This window comes from Aspergillus novofumigatus (assembly GCF_002847465.1).
Source record: "Aspergillus novofumigatus IBT 16806 chromosome Unknown P174scaffold_2, whole genome shotgun sequence".
NCBI lineage: Eukaryota > Fungi > Ascomycota > Eurotiomycetes > Eurotiales > Aspergillaceae > Aspergillus > Aspergillus novofumigatus.
Window position 1 is genome coordinate 3,857,579 of NW_020194275.1, and position 17,501 is coordinate 3,875,079.

Below are 17,501 nucleotides of genomic sequence, written 5' to 3' on the forward strand. Positions count from 1 at the left end.
GCGCTAAGCGGGATTGACGCCAGCCAATGGGAAACCACCTTGCTTGCGGTCTTGAAAAGTCGCCGAATTGTTCCTAGATAACTTGGTAGACACCGAACAGCGGTCATAAAATACATCACAAAATGCCTGTACAAGGCATCAGAACGGTAGCTAAGGCCAGGGTATGATGCACGCACCTTGCCAAACAATGATTGCCTCCTTTCAGCGACTGACGTGCTGCGAATTACAGAACGGCGTGGGCGCCTTCATCCTACAATGCAAACGTTTGGATTTCCACTACTGCGACTGGGCTGGTAGTTCGAGAGGCATGGTGTAAGTCCAGTCCTCCTTTCTATCTATCAATGAATTGAATTAAGTGATTTTGTCATGCAGCGCTTTCCTGAAACACTCCCTACCCTCCTTCGCCAAAGCCAACCCTCAGATCGAAATCCGAGTATCACCACGGCCGCACAAACACCCGGTAATCAAAGGTCACTACATCAACGGACGAGAGAAAGCGATCTGCGTTCGGAATATGGAACCTGAACAAATCCTGAAGAAGGCGAATCTACTTAAGGAAGCCAGCGGCGAGAAGCTCAAGCGCACCAAGAAGCCCGTCACCAGTATCAACGAGAGTGTAAGAGGCATCTGGTCCCCGTACCACGGAGATCTCAAGATGGTATGAAGCAGTGTTGGGGGTGTTTAGACTGGTGTTGAGGCTCCATCTCTCAGCCTTTTCTGTGTATAATGTATATCGTGGGTTTTTCTTTTCTTGTCGTGTTTTTTCCTTGACAACCCCAAGGCCTTTCTATTAGGGGTCATTGCACGGTATGTACAAAATAAATACCTTTCAATGTCAGATAAACAGCGGGTTGCATGAACCGTTGCTATGGATCGTTATCTACTAAGGTAGAATGAATAAATGGCATGCCTCATGCCTCTACTATCCAGAAAAAGTCCCTCAAGGGAGGAGAAAAACACAAATGCCCTCGCGCCCACAGTACACATGCAATGGGGTATCAAGAATAGGGAAACCGAAAAAACGCTTTAACTCCGCCGAAGCACCTCACCATGCGAACCCGATCATCGTTGAACATACGCAGAATACCGGTGATCAAAGGTATATCTGGAACATCGATTTGGGTGCACTGACAGGTTTACCGCAATCAATGACCTGACATTTAGAAAATGGTTTGGTTCTCTGGGGAGTCTTCTTAGCCTTGGAGACAGCACGATTCCTGGCACATTCGCCACAGTATACCTTGAAAAACGTCAGCTAGGTCTCAAACATATGATAAGGTGTCACGAACGTGTCCACAAGGTTTCGCTACCCATATCTGTTGCTTTGTCTCATCGCCTGTTCCAAGTTCCTCATCACAATTTGGACACACGACCAGATCCTCCTCCCCAGCGCTTCTCGTAAATCCTTCGGAGGGAGGACTTGGCGCTTTGTACGAGCTCTGACGGGAGCCTCTATCTGAAGTCAACCCAGATGTAGGATACTCAACTCTCAATGACCTATCCCCGACTATCGCGAGATCCATGGCATCCTCAAGATCGATGGCTTCCTCAGCAGCACCAAGCAAAAACATGTCCACCTCGTCGGGCGGACGACGGTGAAGGTCTCGCGCTCTCCATGCAATTTCCTGTCTGAAGCTTTCCTCTCTTGACATGAGATGACGCGGTGCCATTTCACGTTGTAATCGTATTAAATCCCAGAGATTCGCCCCTATGAAGCCTCGATTTCTAGGCGGAGGTGCCGGCACCGGTTCTGGCTGGCGAACTGTAGCTCCGACAAACTGCACTTCCGGACTGCTTGGGGAATCTACTCGAATTATATCTTCTGGTTCTTCAAGATCGACAACTTCGGCCATTATGTTTCTTCCAAATCGTGGTAGTCGTGGTGTTGTTCGCGAGGCGCCATTTTGCGGTCTTCTCTGGTCTTCCGGAGAATCTGGCTCGTTCGTCAAATCTATTACATCCTCTCTTTGAGGAGAATCAGACATTATCGGTCGACGGAAATCATATCCATCTCCAGGATATCTCATCGGTGGCAACGGTGGGCGGCTATGCGGAGAATTGTGGTCTTGGGACGAGGACGGTTCAGCGTCTGAGCGCCAGCGAGACTGATGCTGGCTTCGTGATGGTTCAGACATCTGATTATGAGGACGCTATTGAGAATAGTCATCAGAAATGCCTGCGAAAGTTCTGATGGGTTTGTGTTGGTATCGTAAAGAAATGCCCCGCTCTGTGAAGTTCATGAACGCAATGGAACAAACCTTTCTTGGCCGCGCCGCCACAAACTGGACGCCTGAATCACCATTCATGTCGAGGATGTGAGGTCAATGTCATTAAATGGAAAGAGTTGGACCGAGAGGGGGATAACATGGAAGGTAAGGGATGCTGGAGCATCCGGAGTCGGTAGGGCTTCCCGTTATTGTTGGTGGAGGCCATGACTAGCTGGTTCCGAGTCTGTGGTGGAGAGATGTCATACCGCCGCCCAATGCATAAATTTATAAGCAGTGGCGAAGGAATTAGCATTTGGCAAGCAGACAATTTACAGGCTGGCGCAATGTACCATGAGCTGGGGAAAGATTATAAACGCTGGCGCGAATCGTAGTTGAGGAACAGACAAGACTTGCTAACCGGCGTCATTATCGTTCAAAAGTGCTATGACCGAGATGAAACAAACATGAATTTCCTTGCCTTGTGTAGCGATCCTGATTGTAAACCTTTTAAGCCTAGAGTGATTGAGGACAATGAAAAAGGAGGAAAATGGAAACACATTTGGCTAGAAGTACAAAAGAGGTTCCTTCTCTGTAAGGTATCATGACTCCTGTGCTGTCAAAACTGTGACTCCACCGCTGCTGTTCACTGCCACAATGCTCTGGGCAGCAGAGCCCCAAGCCACTGCCACTGCTGGCACGGCGCTGCGCAAAGGCTCCGACCATTCTTTGGACGCCTTCGAGTATTGCTGGACAGTCACACCGCTGGGGCCACCAGTGAGTAGGAACTGCCCAGTGTAATCCCAGCAGATAGAGTCGATCTGGCTGCCAGTCTCCAGAACCTTGATCTCCTTCGAGCTGCGGAGATCCCAGATGGACAGAACAGTCGAGTTATCTGACACTGCAGCAAGGAACGTGCCGTTCTCGGAGAAGTAAAGGCACTTGACGGGGCCAGACATGGCGTAGTTGGCGGCCGCGGCGCCAGACTTAACGTCGAAAATCTTGATCTGACCATCTGCGCCACCCGCAGCGATGAGATGCCCGTCAGGATGGAATGCGATGGTATGAAGAGCTAAAGGAGAAGGGGAAAAATTAGTAAAGGTCGCAAACGAAAAAATCGGCCCTTGCTTACATGCGTCCGTGAAAATTTGAGTGATGACAGAGTTAGTTGTCAGGTCATACAACACATAGCTCTTATCAACGCCAACAGAGCCGATTATGTCACCAGTAGCATGCAGAGCAAGAGCTGTTGCTGAACCAGCATGAGAAGCAAAGTTCGCCAGTTCTTTGCCATTCTCAAAGACCTGGACGGCACCCGTAGAGGACGCGATGACTGCCTTGTCACCAGCCCATACAGCACTGGTAACCGGGCCGCTTGTCTGCAGACTACCAACGACACGTTTCTCGGACAGGGAGTAGACACCGACAGTGCCATCAGCACCCCCTACGAGAGCCATGTCTCCGGCCGCGTTAACGGCTAGGGCCTTGCCGCCTTGGCAGAGAGGCTCGGACGTCTCAGTGGGCTTATATGTAGAAAGGGCGTCGTTTGTAGCCCAGCCTTCGGGAATAGGTCGCTTGCGACGTGTCTTGGACAGCCTTGGTGAGGTTAGCAATACAAGATGACGAATTGAAATAGCCATGTCACGTACGACGCCTGTGTGCTTTCAATTCTTGCAAGAACAGCATCTGGTAAGCCGGTTGAGTCGACCTGCATAGCTTCTCCACCTCCGGCACGACCGGCGCTAACAGTCACCTTGGACAAAGCGTCGCGAGCTTCGTCTCTTTCCTTTGTTAACCTCGCAATGACTCGTACAGCAGCATCGTGTTGATAGAGAGCTGCGCTCAGCTCCTGCCGCGTCTGGGCAAGGGTCTGACGCAATGTGTAAGTTTCGAGCGCCAGCGCATCCCATTCTTCTTGAAACACGCTGAGCAATGAGGGAATGGATGTGAGGGTAGGAGGTCGGGGTCGGACAACGCGTTGGCTTTTGACTTCGATGAGTTCGTCGACCGAGAGTTCCTCTCCATTTACTGGATCTTTTCCGTTCTCGGCAATATATGCCTCGATGAGACGTCTTTCGAAGACGCTGCCTACGCGCTATTAGACAAATGAAGCTCGGGAAATCCTTGGATCCTTGACATACCGCTCTTGGGCGAGACGACTGGCACTTGCGGTGCCTCTCCCGAAACTGTTCAATGATTAACTATATGCAATCAAGCAAAACAAAATATGGAATAAAATTGACTCACTTGCGCACAGCATTGTTTGTGTTATGAGTTGGTTGGCCTAGAGAGAGGTTGCTTGACATGAGAGCTGTCGCCGCATTGGACTTTTCGACGACACAAGGCTTCCGCCCTATCTGGGTTAGCCGCGCCGCAAAGCTGGCCGATCGACCATTGCTTGGCGTCTCACGCGCTGTACACCATTCCAGATTCATTTCGCTCTCAGGCAATACTACTCCGTGTGCTAGTATTTCAGTATACTTTGACCATGGTATAACCGTCCGTGTTCGGTTAAACCGCCTCTTTTTCGTCCTATTAGGCCCTCCTTATTGCCAGGATGCAGTTCGACTGAGAACATCTGGCCCAGAAACTCCCGCGCTACTAACAGACATTCAAGAAGCATTAAAATTAGCTATTGGCCTCAAGCATCGCTAAACCGATCTCTGACTGTGTCTGATTCGGGACTAACGCGGCTTGTATTCAGGAGTCATGTCCTTCAACGCGAAAAATCTCGCCTATGGTATGCTATAAGTTCTCGCTCACACGGTACTTCATCTAACGCCAGGCAGAGAATAAACAGCCCGCTTTTCTACAGAAACTTAGAAACCAGTACGGAGATACGTCTGGTCGTCTTGAAAGGCCTGTTGCGCGACCTCGATTAGCGAAGAAAGATGATGAGGACGATGACGAGCCCACATACGTTGATGAAGAAAGCAATGAGGTGATATCGAAGGAAGAATATGAGGCACTATTGCGCGGTGACGAGAAACAACAGGAGTCATCCGAACAACAGTCGGGTCACGAGTTTAAACAGGACACTGAAAAAGCCGACGTTGAGGGAGCGTCCTCAAAGCAGAATTTGGCTGGAATAGGAGGCCCAAAGAAGCGGAAACAGGCGAGAGTCATCACAGCCGATAATGTTGAAGCTGAGAATGGCACGCAGCAAGCGAGCACTGGGCCTCAGAAAGCAAAGCAGAAACAAAAGAAGAAGAAGATCAAGCTATCCTTCGATGAATGAGGCAAACATGCTATACTTAGTTCTTGATAACACTTGTTAGATAATAATATCGTTGATAGTACCTCTGCTTAGATATATAGCCGTACCTTGGTAAACCCAGTAGGTAAACCCAGTAGGCCAGTTGACCATTTGGCCGACAAGGTGAGGCCATGTCTTTCGCCTAGAACCTCTGTGAAGTAATTGCTACAGAGCTCTCCTTGGTGTGTTGTTATTGGTGATGTTGAACCCTCTCTCTGACTTCACAATCCGAAGATAATTTTTTGCCCGTTTTCGCGACAGCGGAACACCGAGAAACCGCCTTAAAAGTTCACCTTACCAGGTCTCTCTCTGGTTGTCAACGCTGGAAAAAAATTTATAGACTCGATGTTTCTTTAAGATGCCTGTCGTTAATGTAGATGATCTTGTCCGTCTCCAACAGAGGTCTGAGGACATACGGAATGTGAGCTACCCCTCCATCCCACCTTGATGTCATATTTTCTACTTGTTCAGCGCTAACCATCCCGCAGATTTGTATTCTTGCCCACGTTGTGAGTCCTCTACAGCATGACTGACTGCCTGAGCGCTTCTAATTCTGAATGATGATGACTTAGGATCATGGGAAAACTTCGTTAACAGATGGTCTCATCGCCACAAATGGCATTATTTCCCCGAAGTTGGCGGGCAAGATCCGCTATCTGGACTCACGTCCAGATGAGCAGCTTCGAGGAATCACTATGGAGTCGTCTGCTATCTCCCTGTATTTCTCCATGATGCGCCGCTCGTCTCCTGATGCTGCTCCTCAGCCCAGAGAGTACCTGATCAACCTGATCGACTCGCCTGGGCATATCGACTTCAGCAGCGAAGTATCGACAGCTTCAAGGCTCTGTGACGGTGCTCTAGTCCTTGTTGATGCCGTTGAGGGTGTTTGCAGTCAAACTGTCACAGTGCTACGTCAGACTTGGGTCGAGCAGCTCAAACCGATTTTGGTCGTCAACAAGATCGACAGACTGGTTGGAGAGTTGAAAATGAGCCCCAGTGAAGCTTACTCTCATTTAAGCAGACTATTAGAGCAAGTCAACGCTGTCATCGGAAGTTTCTATCAGGGCGAACGGATGGAGGAAGACCTTCAGTGGCGAGAGCGTATGGAAGACCGTATCAATGCCTCGGCTGCTCGAACCGCTCAGAAGCAGGAACAAGGCGATGAGACAAACATGAGCAGCGTCGATGAGGCGGAATTCGAGGAAAAGGACGATGAGGAAATCTACTTCGCTCCGGAGAAAAACAATGTCATTTTCTGTAGTGCCATCGATGGCTGGGCTTTCACCGTTCGACAGTTCGCTGCTCTCTACGAGAGGAAACTAGGAATCAAACGGTCGATTCTTGAGAAAGTGCTATGGGGAGACTTCTACCTTGACCCTAAGACGAAGCGTGTCTTGGGGTCGAAGCATTTGAAAGGACGTGCCCTCAAGCCAATGTTTGTTCAATTGGTGTTAGACAGTATCTGGGCTGCATATGAAGCTACAACTGGTGGAGGGAAAGGCAAAGGGTATGTTGCACAGCTGAGATTGGAGATTGTTTTGATACTGATGTTATATTAGCGATCCAGCTTTGTTGGAGAAGATCACCAAGTCCTTGAACATCACCATCCCGCCTTATATTCTTCGCTCTCGTGACCCGAGAAACATCATGATGACCTTGTTCTCAATGTGGCTTCCCTTATCAACTGCTGTTTTGGTGTCTGTCATTGAATATCTTCCCAGCCCACCGGCTGCCCAAGCCACTCGACTACCAGGACTAATTGAAGGCTCGCCTGGCGCTGAGTTTGTCGACAAGAAGGTCAAGGACGCAATGGTAGCGTTCAAGACAGGCACAGACGCTCCTGTGGTAGCCTATGTCAGCAAGATGGTTGCGATCCCTGAAAGTGAGCTACTGTCTAGCAAAAAGCGCTCCGGTGCGACCTTGTCGGCAGATGAAGCCCGCGAAATCGCACGCAAGAAGCGAGAAGAGATTGCGAAGATGCAGGCTGAGGCAGGCGGAAACGGAAATGAGACGGACGACTACGCGCGTATCACATCTGCATTCGAAGTGACCACGCTGGATGACAGAGAGGAACAAGGGGAACCAGAGGAGAAGGAAGACCCGGAGCACTTGATTGGTTTCGCACGATTGTACTCAGGCACCCTTTCGGTTGGTGATGAGGTCTATGTGTTGGCCCCCAAATTCTCTCCGGCGAATCCTCATGCACACCCTGAGCCACAGAAGGTGAAAGTCACGGATCTATATCTCCTTATGGGCAGGAGCCTGGAGCCGCTCAAGACCGTTCCCGCGGGAGCGATTTTCGGTATCGGTGGCCTTGAAGGGCATGTCCTCAAGAATGGAACTCTTTGCTCGCAGCTTGAAGGAAGTATCAACTTGGCTGGCGTCTCGCTAAACGCCCCACCAATTGTAAGAGTTTCCCTTGAGCCGGCGAACCCTGCCGACCTGAACAAGATGGTCACCGGTCTGCGCCTCCTCGAACAAAGCGATCCATGTGCACAATATGAGGTTCTCCCTAGTGGTGAGCATGTGATTCTGACTGCTGGTGAATTGCATCTTGAGCGCTGCGTCAAAGATCTCCGCGAGCGCTTTGCCAAATGTGAGATCCAAACCGGTCAGACAATCGTACCATACCGGGAAACAATTATCAGCGCGCCGGAAATGGCGCCTCCAAAGAAGCCAGAACTTGGCCGAGGATGTGTGTTGGCCGTTTCTCCTTCGAAACAGTTGACTGTCAAGCTGCGCGTTGTGCCCCTACCTGAAGCAGTGACGGACTTCATCTCCAAGAACGTTGGAACAATCAAGCGTCTCCAGTCTGAGAAACGCTCAGCGGGTGAGACCAAACCCGACGCGGAAGCAAGCAACGGGTCGTTGGAGACCACAACACAGGTTGAGTCCGGCGATGCTTCTGGAGAAGCCAGAGAGGGCAATCAGCTTTCCTTGAAAGACTTCAAAAAGGAACTCACCAGGATCTTTAACGAGGAAGTGAAGGAGGACAAAGAATTATGGGCGAATGTCGTCGACCGGATCACTGCTTTCGGCCCTCGACGAGTTGGACCGAATATCTTGGTTGACGCCACTGCGGTAAACACCTGCGAGAAATTGTAAGTCTGACACCGTTTCCGACAACTTCCTCAATCTAACTGGCCCAGCCTACTCGACGACCCTAAACAGCAACCCAACACTACAACCGAAGAAAGCACCCGCGACTCCCTGACGGTCCGCGACTTCAACGACAAGCTCGCGCACGCCTTTCAGCTCGCAACAGGTCAAGGCCCTCTCTGCCATGAACCTATCCAAGGCATCGCCGTATTCCTGGAAGAACTATCGATCAACGCCAGCGAAGAAGAATTGGACCTTGGTCGTCTGACAGGCGAAGTCATCCGACTAGTCCGCGAGAGTATTACCCAAGGTTTCCTCGACTGGAGTCCCCGGATCATGCTCGCAATGTACAGTTGCGAGATCCAAGCTTCAAGTACGTTTAGTTCCAACCCCAATCATCCTGTCCATCTCAAACACAGACTAACAATGCTACAATAGCTGAGGTCCTAGGCCGTGTCTACGGCGTCATCACCCGCCGCCGCGGCCGCATCCTCTCCGAAACAATGAAAGAAGGAACCCCCTTCTTCACCATCCTGGCCCTCCTACCCGTCGCCGAATCATTCGGCTTCGCTGAGGAAATTCGCAAGCGGACCTCGGGTGCTGCACAGCCGCAGCTCATCTTCGCGGGCTTCGAGGCCCTAGACGAAGATCCGTTCTGGGTCCCGGCTACGGAGGAGGAACTGGAGGATTTGGGAGAGTTGGCTGATCGTGAGAACGTGGCGAAACGGTATATGGATGCTGTGCGGAGGAGGAAGGGGTTGGTTGTTCAGGGTAGGAAGTTGATTGATGCGGAGAAGCAGAAGACGTTGAAGAAGTAGATTGTGGTTATTATGATAGAATGTGAATGGGAATTGTTTGCGGAATCTAACGAGTCGATGTCTACCATCTTACAAAGAGATACTGCAAAGATACAACATTTGTGCCCTCGAAAGAGATTTTTCCACATCCATCAATCAAGGACTAGGAATAGTAGGCGAGGGTCGTAGAAGATGAGTAGTCCTCCACGCGGAACAAACCATTAATCTTCCTCCCGTGACAAACACAGTTCAGCATTGGAATGGCCAGAACCATGGATACTTGGGAGGTGAAGAAATAAGCTACTAGGATATGTCACCAGGAACGGAAACGAGAAAAGATTTGTTCATTCTCATTTGAGAGATCAAGAATGAGTAAAATAAAATAGGTCCTGCCATGCTAACAGCCTCGTAGGCGGTGATGCTGGAGGATATTGTTCACGAACGAACTGAGCATATGGGTATCTCATGACTATTCTTGTTCGTCAACGTCGCGCCGACGTATCCCAGCCCGCTATATGGGCGATCAGAATGCCAAGGCATAGTCAATGGCCCCTCAAGGACAACCCGCGGATCGTGAGTTTTTCTCGCACGACCAGGTTTCCGAGATCTACCTCGCTCTGGAATGACCAGAAGACATGCCAAGAGCGTCGGCGAGATAATCTTCTTGGAAATATCAATGGGGTGAAGTTCGATAATAGGCGACGCCGATTTATTTCAATCCTGAAGCGTCATCCAACCGTCGACACCGCTCAAAAAGGCCGAGCAACCTTTCGCAATTCTGCAGCACCAGTAACGGGGTCTCTCATCTCTTTCCAGCTGACAGGAAACATCATATTGCCAGCCTCACTACGGGCCATGACAACGCCGAGGTCATTGCGCGCAGTGGTAAGATAATAGAAACTCTGATCACCCAGGGAAATGACGGAACCACGCACAATATCGCCAACACGGAACATCTCATCCATAACGACGCGGTCCTTCTCAACAGCACGCACATCTTCCTTCCGGATAAGCGCCTGGAAGCGAAGCTCGTCGGAGCTACTGTGATTCTCAGGATTGGCCGCCGAAGTGAGGATGGAGACGATGTTGTCGTTGTCTGAAGCCGTCTTTGACGGGTCGGGGTTTTGGGAACCAGCCGACTCGTCGAGCACGACGAGGATGGATACTGTGGCCTGGCGTTTCTGGACACGGGTGACGCGTGCTAACACAATCGAGTCGACAGCGGGGAGAGTGTTGTACCTCAGTTTGGGTTTCGTAGTGGTGGTCGTTTTTGCAGGTGTGGTCGAGGTAGGAGGGTCCGTTTTCCTCGGCAAGTTCCGCGAGACGCTGAGGATAGATTTTACTTTGGAGCTGGGTTGAGCTTGTTGGACAACCACTGGTCCAGCAATGGATGCATAAATGTTGGCATTCTGCACGTGGGTACCTGGTCCTGCAGAGTAAGAAGACACTGGCCCCAGGTGCTGGCCTGGAATAGCCAAAGAGGGTAGGCTGCTTGCCATCTCAACTGAGTGCCACTAAGAAGTGGCAATCTTCTTCCCCAAGGTGCAAAAAGGATGTTGGATTTTGGTCTGGAAAAGGAAGCTGGAAGCTACGGAGTAATTTTTGCTACGATGTCTTGCGGAGACCGGCTCGGAAGGAGGTTTCCCCGGCCTAAAGCAATTGAGCCAACGCCTTCACAGATGCAAAAACATATGGATGGGAAATTGATGAAGAGATGGATTGTTTCTCACTAAGTCTAGTATACTGCGATTCAAAGTATTATGACCTTTAAATCTGTTCTAGCATCAATACAGTATTCATGTGCAGCACAAGCAGGGTAAAATAAGCGTGACAGTCCTGAAAAAAAAAAAACTATAGACGAACAGACAATTATGGATGAGAACTCTAGCGGGAATCCATAAACGCACCAAATGCTCGCTGACGAAGGAAATAAGCGTAAGAAAAGACACCGAATCAATGCCCGCTTAGCACCCTGTGGTAAGTAAAGGTCCGATGTGTTGAGAGTGGTGAGAAGAAACGTCAAGATATGAACGAGAAGGAATGAAGCGTATAGATGGTGACAATTATGGGATAGCATCGCATTAGCCTTCGACAAGAGTCTGTTTTGGACCGTTTCCGAGTAAACCGAGACATCGCCGTCCCAGCGCAATGACCTCGGCCTCACCATCCTCCCCATCCTCTTCGTCTGATTCGATGTTCTTGTCCGAGATCGTTTTCACCATCTGTACAATATCTTCGGATTTGGATATGTAGCCGGTGAGCCGCTTGTCCTCCGATTCCAGCAATTGAAGGAGAGTCCAGATGGCAATGTGCTGGAAGGTAGGGTCGCCGCTTGCAAGGAACCTTTTGAGATAACCGTGAATGCCGCCGTTGGGGTCAGCCCAGTCACGAACGAAGATCGAGTAATCGCCAACTGGTGCTCATTAGTACTTGCGCAATTGAGAGAGTAGTAGAGCGATGGCTGGTGACGTACCTTTTGAGGAGAGGTTGCCCAAGGCAGCAGCACTGTTGCCCTGGACCTCGATACTTTCGGAGTTTGTAAGGGGGATCAGCACATCGAAGACACCTAGGTTGAGCAGATGAGGTTTCAATTCATCGCTGAGAGCCAGCACAGCGATTGCAGCGGTCATTTCAGATTGCACACTCAGAGGCACTCGAAGGACGAGATCTTTGCATTTCTGTACGGCACCGGCCTGCAGAACAAGCTCCTTGTTGCGATCAGAGCTTGCGGCAAGGTTACGAAGTGTAGAGATGGCGTGGCATTGTATCTCTTCGTTGTCTGTTGAACCCAGAAGGTCTACTAACGGCTTAAGGAAGCCTGCGTCGATGATAGGCGACTCGTTGAGAGGATGAATGGAGATATTGCGGATGCATGCAACAGCAGAGAGAATGAGGGGAAGGTATGAGGACTGCAACAGGCGCAGGAGTGGCGGAAGGCCCTTTGCACGAACAATCTCCAGCTGATATTTCTCGTCGGAAGCGAGGTTTCGAAGTGCAAGGGCGGCTTGGCACTGAACTTTGGGAGTGGAAGAGTCCATGAGGTGGACAAGAGACTGAACCAACCGTGACTCCGTCTGGGCGAGCCGCTTGCGATTCGAGGCATCGACAGCGATATTGCTGAGGGCAGTTGTGCAGTAGTATTGTACATCGACGTCAGGAGAGGAGAGCAATTGAACAAGCACAGGGATTGCACCGGCATTGACGAGTTGCTGTCGGTTGTCATCTACACGAGTGTGTCAGCCAAGCTCAGAACCGTTCTATCACACGGTCCAACTTACCAGAATGCGTCATATTCAAAAGCGCTCCAGTGGCATTACGCTGTACACGCATGTCCTTGGATTTCGCTAGACGGATCAATGGACCTAGAGCTCCCGACCGAGCAATCTTGGCCTTGTTGTCCTCATGAGTCGCTAGATTGGTGATACAACCAACCGCATTGCATTGGACCTCGACGTTGGGCGACATCATCTGACGTATGAGAGGAGCCAGCCCTCCCAGGGCAACAATGAGCACCTTGTTCTCGGCTACAACCCATCAGCAATACTCGACGACGATATGGGATTGAGCGACAAACCGTTGACGGCAAGGTTTCCGAGAGCTGCGCTAGCAGCCCTTTGAACTTCAATGTCCGAGCTCTGTAGCAGGAAGAGGATAGGCTCGAGCGTGTCCCGGTCGACTTCGCGCACATCTGCGACAATCACAATAACGTCAGTCCCAACTTCTGGTTTTCACAGCAGTGATATGACGTACCTCGCTCAGTTATCTCGGCGAAAGTCAGGCTAGCACTTCGTTGAAGGTCCACATTATCAGAATAAACCAAGGTGCTTAGGGCGCGAAGAGGCTCGCCGGAGAAGAAGTCGGTTTCGGCTCGCTAGAACGCAAGTAAAGTCAGCTTCAACAGCAAAACAGAGGCCCGAGTACGTTGATAGATATGTTAGATGCGAAGCGCAGGTGCATAGACGTACGTTCTCCAAGTAACCGAGCAGGTCGGATACGGCCTCCCGTTCATTGTCTGCTAGCGTTGTCTCATAGATTCCATCTCGCGAGCGACCTCCGATAGGACCGAGACAGGCCGTGATATGACACCAGCGGTCGACTGCCGATAGACAGGACAGACACGCGTTCGCGATCGCAGTCATACCTTCGGTGATGGGAGGCCAGAAGGCCCCGCAAGCGACAGTTTCAAAGCGAAGGTAGGCGTGAGGGACGGCAGCCGATCAAGATAAGAAGGAAGGTAGCTTTAGTTTCCCCCTTGTTGTTCTCTCTATCTCCGCTCCTTCGGACGGAGAGCTTTCGCGGTGATGTAAGCGATCCGAGGATGCGACTGGTCCAGCAAGGAGATGCAGGATGCGAATGGAAGTCGATTGGCGATGACAGAAAGGACGGGTGGCTCTGCATATAGCACTTGGAGCTAGCTGCTGAGGTAGCAGCGGGAGGGGAGGGCACGTCGTCGCGTGATAGGACGGGAAGATAATGTGAGATAAACCCTCTTGGTCTCTAGTTAATGAGGTAATTATTCTCTTGATTCTTCCAAGGTCTGTGTCCGACCTTTGGAATGCTGAATTATGAGACGAGAGGGAGGGGGGAAAGGGTAAGAGATGGCAGATGGCAGGTTGGTTTAGGTTTAGCAGGTCTGCTGCTCCGTCTAGTTTTAGCTGGGTTACCTTAGTCTCGTCAGCGGCGGCTGTCACTGGAGAAGGAAGCTCCAAGTGAGTCTAACCATGCTTCGACTAGGTTTCACTGATGTAAGTAGCAGGTAGACTATCAACTGAGTAGATAGATATGTTGAGCACCGTTTATGCGACTACAATTAATCTTCGCTACCTAAAAGGCTTCTTGCTAGAATTCAATTTCGAGCAGCCGGAAATGCAGAGAGGTAATTCGTCATCCTCTTCTTCTCGCCTTTGTTTATCTCTCTCGCATCCGCCCCAGCCATGCTTTTATCCGCCATCAACCACACGAATCTCTTCTACTCCCCCGGACAAGGCCATCAGTGACAACTTCGCAAGCTCGCTTCAAGGGCTACTAGCTGCGGAGCCCAAACACATCTTCATTGTCTTTTCAATGAGATAATTCCGCAGCAGAATAGAGCCCACATATGGGAGTAGACTGTTATCACACTACCAACGGCAAGCAAGCCTTTGGTCGATCCCGGGGAACTAAAGAAGGCATGGTCCTACCAACAGGCGTGGTCCCCATCTATGTCTTGCCTTGCCGACCGTCCTTTGGGGCGCAATGATGTGCAATCATTCTCTTCTGTTGACAAGCGTATAACATGACGGTCCTCTCGTTAGTTGATTGGAACATTGTTTCCGCTCCACCCTTCCTCTACGTCCAACAACATTGGTGAGATGAAACCCGTTGAAACAAACATCGGATGACTAGTCCTAACTCGTTTCTTCCATCGATTTCTGAACATCTTGAGAAACCCAAAATGGCGACTAACAAATGACGCGGTTGATCACCAGACAAGTGACGGATGATCAACATGACCAGGGTGTTTCCGAGTCAGTGGATGGTGGGGGATACCATTTTGAGAAACGGCCAGAATCAACATATCAATGCATCGAAAATAGCCAAAAGTACGTCCGTTCTACACATAGCGCTGAGCCTCGCGCAAAGCCCGACCCCAAGACTAAAGGCTTGCGATTCACATGGGATGATGTGCACTGCGCTGCGCTACCAGTACTCCACCCAATTTCACCACCCAGAGGAGCGTTTTAGCTGGCTAGCCAATTTTTCAAATATCTTGCACTTTGATATGATAAAGGCACACACAATTACGATCAAGTCGAGATGTTCGGATTTAACTCACACTTAAACTAGCTATAGGTGGCCATCCCAGCAATTCAAAGCAAACCAATCACAATATCACCATATAGCTGTGCCTTGATCTTGATATCGACTTCGGCGACCAGATCCAGATGAATGGTAATCTTCAGGTTGGAGTCTTGGTTCTTCTTGTTTTTTGAGCTTGGATCTTTTTTGGCGAAGTCTGTGAAGCCGTCATTCTCCGAGAGTTGTTGGTCCTTCTTGTCGCTAACATTTCAATATGACCATGAATCAGCACAGTCCATTTGGCAGGTGGAAACATTGCGTTAGGGAATGAATAGGTAACATGTTACTTACTCCGCACCCATGTTTCGAGTCAGAAGCGCTTCTTGTGACGGAGTGGACTCAGATTTGTTTGTCAAGATTCAAGTATCGCTCCTGTGAAGGTCAAAAACACGGATACTGCGCGAAGACAACTCGATGCAATCTTATCTGCGAAGTGCAGCTCTTTTATCGAAGCTTCGGCTCTGGAAAGAGTGATTCGTCCCACACCGCAAGCCACTACTGAGATCAAGGAGTCAATTAGCCTCAGAGCTTCGACATTAAAAGTTGGAAAGCCTGTCAAATATGTCGTCATTAGTGCAGTGTGTGATTCAGACTGGTTGTCATGAAGAGGCAATGATCGTTGATTGGGGTGTAGTTGCCGCAAACGGAAATCCCGCCATGTCATTGTCAACGAACCTCAATGCTATTAAATATCTCGCAGGTCGAACGACATGGCTCATGCCTGGATTTAACTCTGACGCTAGCATTAAGGGAAGTTCTCCATTCCATCAACATGGTTCTCGGAATCGTGAACATTATCATGATGTCAACCATGATCCCAACCATGATCCCAGGCCTAGTGGGGCTTACGGAGGATGACAAGCACAATCGAAGAGATGACCACGACCTGAAACGCGAGGATGAGAAGCGCAGGCAGGCAGATGATCGGACACAGCCGTCCAATCTGCAAGTCGTAACGAGGTTCCAGGATGGCTCAATAACGGAACGACTCCAGCTTGAGGGTGCCAAAGTTTATGCGGATCCAAATAGGAAAGTATGTCGTTTCGACTAGAACTGCGTGATGGGTTTTACCTGACAACGCGCAGTTGTATATTACAAAACATCCAAGCCCAGAAATGGTTCTATTCAAGGGTGGTTTCTACCCACACCCTGCGTTTGGGCGAGGGAATACATCAGGATTCGTCTGCATCGGAGCTGAGTGCCCACCCACTCTGCGATGGGTATTCTGCGATGTAGCGACCTCTGAGATGCGGTATGGGAGTCGGGAAGATAGCGAGGGTCAGATATGCGGGCCTTGGGATGCTTCACAAGATGAGCAGGAATACGTGACACTACAAGATAATCAGTGGCTGGCTGTGCAGTTGCCCAATAGTGAAGAACACCAAGCATGGCAGCTCTACTATAATGCCAAAGACAGCAGTGCAACATTGCCAGCTGGAGCAAGATTTATGGAAGTCCATCTGAAACGACTGCCAGTGGCATAGCATATTTGAACCGCAGCGAGAGGTATAAATATGCCGGCTCTAGTTGTATCATTATATACTACTCTATAAACACAGAGTAAAGACTGTTTATAAGATGCACATTGCGAGCGAAGATAATTTTAGATCTGGCATCACATCTGCAGCTTGAATGCAAACCGTAGTACCCAGAGAGGCTTAGAGGTACTGTGGTCCATTTTTTGACACATCAATGCTGCAGCTGAGATACTCGTAACGGCAGATGACGTCATCCAGGCTCTTCTCCGCATCGCGCCCGATTCGGTGAGTCGAGATAGATACGTAAAAGTGGTGGCCATTCTTCATTCATCTATTCGCGATGAAAAATAATATCATGAGACACCACTATTGAGATGGCCTCGGAGACAATGGTCGATAATATCTGCTCTTACAGCATCATGAATTGTGCCGTTGTTCCGACCCAGCCAATGTGCGCCTTCTGCCGTTTGAACAAACCTTCCCGTGAATACCTTGACGGTGATACCGAGTGTACCGGAGGCAAGCTTCCACGAGGGGGAATTACTTGTTCATCTGATCCTAGAATGTACTCCTCGCTAACTAGGTACCTGGACTACTTGACGACCTTGCAGATGAATCAAAGTTCGTGAAGAAGTGTCGCCGGAAACCAATGCAGGCATAGACACAGACTACACCCAGGGCTTCCCAGCGATATGAGCACCAGGAAATTGAATCTATGCGCAGGTTGCAGCGTGCATCGGGTGCCTTGTACCTTGACTCAGGATATCAAATGCAAGGTTAATGATTTGTCACATTGCCCACGTGAGAAAGTTTTTGTCTAGAGACTTTC

The 17,501-nt window shown here is 49.9% G+C and overlaps 9 protein-coding genes across 9 annotated transcripts; 4 read left to right on the plus strand and 5 right to left on the minus strand.

The window, feature by feature from the left end:
* Window positions 1-90: 90 nt before the first annotated feature.
* P174DRAFT_510621 (mitochondrial 54S ribosomal protein mL43) lies at window positions 91-928 on the plus strand. The gene is made up of 3 exons (XM_024831694.1): window positions 91-161; window positions 230-312; window positions 373-928. The coding sequence occupies exons 1-3, from the start codon at window positions 123-125 to the stop codon at window positions 662-664; spliced, it is 414 nt and encodes a 137-aa protein (XP_024686241.1). The 5' UTR covers window positions 91-122; the 3' UTR covers window positions 665-928.
* P174DRAFT_439414 (putative RING finger domain protein) lies at window positions 846-2,446 on the minus strand. The gene is made up of 3 exons (XM_024826791.1): window positions 2,259-2,446; window positions 1,290-2,150; window positions 846-1,240 (listed from the first exon to the last, which is right to left on the minus strand). The coding sequence occupies exons 1-3, from the start codon at window positions 2,304-2,306 to the stop codon at window positions 1,094-1,096; spliced, it is 1,056 nt and encodes a 351-aa protein (XP_024686242.1). The 5' UTR covers window positions 2,307-2,446; the 3' UTR covers window positions 846-1,093.
* A 116-nt stretch (window positions 2,447-2,562) lies between these two features.
* Window positions 2,563-4,518, minus strand: P174DRAFT_439415 (WD repeat PRP19 family protein). The gene is made up of 5 exons (XM_024826792.1): window positions 4,452-4,518; window positions 4,346-4,390; window positions 3,854-4,292; window positions 3,337-3,800; window positions 2,563-3,276 (listed from the first exon to the last, which is right to left on the minus strand). Exons 1-5 carry the CDS (start codon window positions 4,462-4,464, stop codon window positions 2,807-2,809), a joined length of 1,431 nt encoding a protein of 476 aa, XP_024686243.1. The 5' UTR covers window positions 4,465-4,518; the 3' UTR covers window positions 2,563-2,806.
* A 104-nt stretch (window positions 4,519-4,622) lies between these two features.
* Window positions 4,623-5,501, plus strand: P174DRAFT_439416 (DUF4604 domain-containing protein). The gene is made up of 2 exons (XM_024826793.1): window positions 4,623-4,944; window positions 4,994-5,501. Exons 1-2 carry the CDS (start codon window positions 4,914-4,916, stop codon window positions 5,440-5,442), a joined length of 480 nt encoding a protein of 159 aa, XP_024686244.1. The 5' UTR covers window positions 4,623-4,913; the 3' UTR covers window positions 5,443-5,501.
* Window positions 5,502-5,780: 279 nt separating this feature from the next.
* Window positions 5,781-9,459, plus strand: P174DRAFT_439417 (GTPase RIA1). Its single transcript, XM_024826794.1, has 5 exons — window positions 5,781-5,881; window positions 5,949-6,967; window positions 7,020-8,561; window positions 8,610-8,932; window positions 8,998-9,459. The coding sequence occupies exons 2-5, from the start codon at window positions 6,156-6,158 to the stop codon at window positions 9,375-9,377; spliced, it is 3,057 nt and encodes a 1,018-aa protein (XP_024686245.1). The 5' UTR covers window positions 5,781-5,881; window positions 5,949-6,155; the 3' UTR covers window positions 9,378-9,459.
* Window positions 9,460-10,105: 646 nt separating this feature from the next.
* On the minus strand, window positions 10,106-10,855 carry P174DRAFT_418595 (exosome non-catalytic core subunit CSL4; the record flags this gene model as incomplete). Its single annotated transcript, XM_024824702.1, has 1 exon — window positions 10,106-10,855. One exon carries the CDS (start codon window positions 10,853-10,855, stop codon window positions 10,106-10,108), a length of 750 nt encoding a protein of 249 aa, XP_024686246.1.
* Window positions 10,856-11,165: 310 nt separating this feature from the next.
* Window positions 11,166-13,968, minus strand: vac8 (protein anchor VAC8). Its single transcript, XM_024826795.1, has 6 exons — window positions 13,322-13,968; window positions 13,107-13,227; window positions 12,931-13,044; window positions 12,635-12,880; window positions 11,830-12,579; window positions 11,166-11,769 (listed from the first exon to the last, which is right to left on the minus strand). Exons 1-6 carry the CDS (start codon window positions 13,493-13,495, stop codon window positions 11,438-11,440), a joined length of 1,737 nt encoding a protein of 578 aa, XP_024686247.1. The 5' UTR covers window positions 13,496-13,968; the 3' UTR covers window positions 11,166-11,437.
* A 1,237-nt stretch (window positions 13,969-15,205) lies between these two features.
* Window positions 15,206-15,496, minus strand: P174DRAFT_418597 (uncharacterized protein; the record flags this gene model as incomplete). Its single annotated transcript, XM_024824703.1, has 2 exons — window positions 15,206-15,395; window positions 15,486-15,496. 2 exons carry the CDS (start codon window positions 15,494-15,496, stop codon window positions 15,206-15,208), a joined length of 201 nt encoding a protein of 66 aa, XP_024686248.1.
* A 470-nt stretch (window positions 15,497-15,966) lies between these two features.
* On the plus strand, window positions 15,967-16,678 carry P174DRAFT_458281 (uncharacterized protein; the record flags this gene model as incomplete). The annotated part of the gene is made up of 2 exons (XM_024829635.1): window positions 15,967-16,227; window positions 16,280-16,678. The coding sequence occupies 2 exons, from the start codon at window positions 15,967-15,969 to the stop codon at window positions 16,676-16,678; spliced, it is 660 nt and encodes a 219-aa protein (XP_024686249.1).
* Window positions 16,679-17,501: the final 823 nt, after the last annotated feature.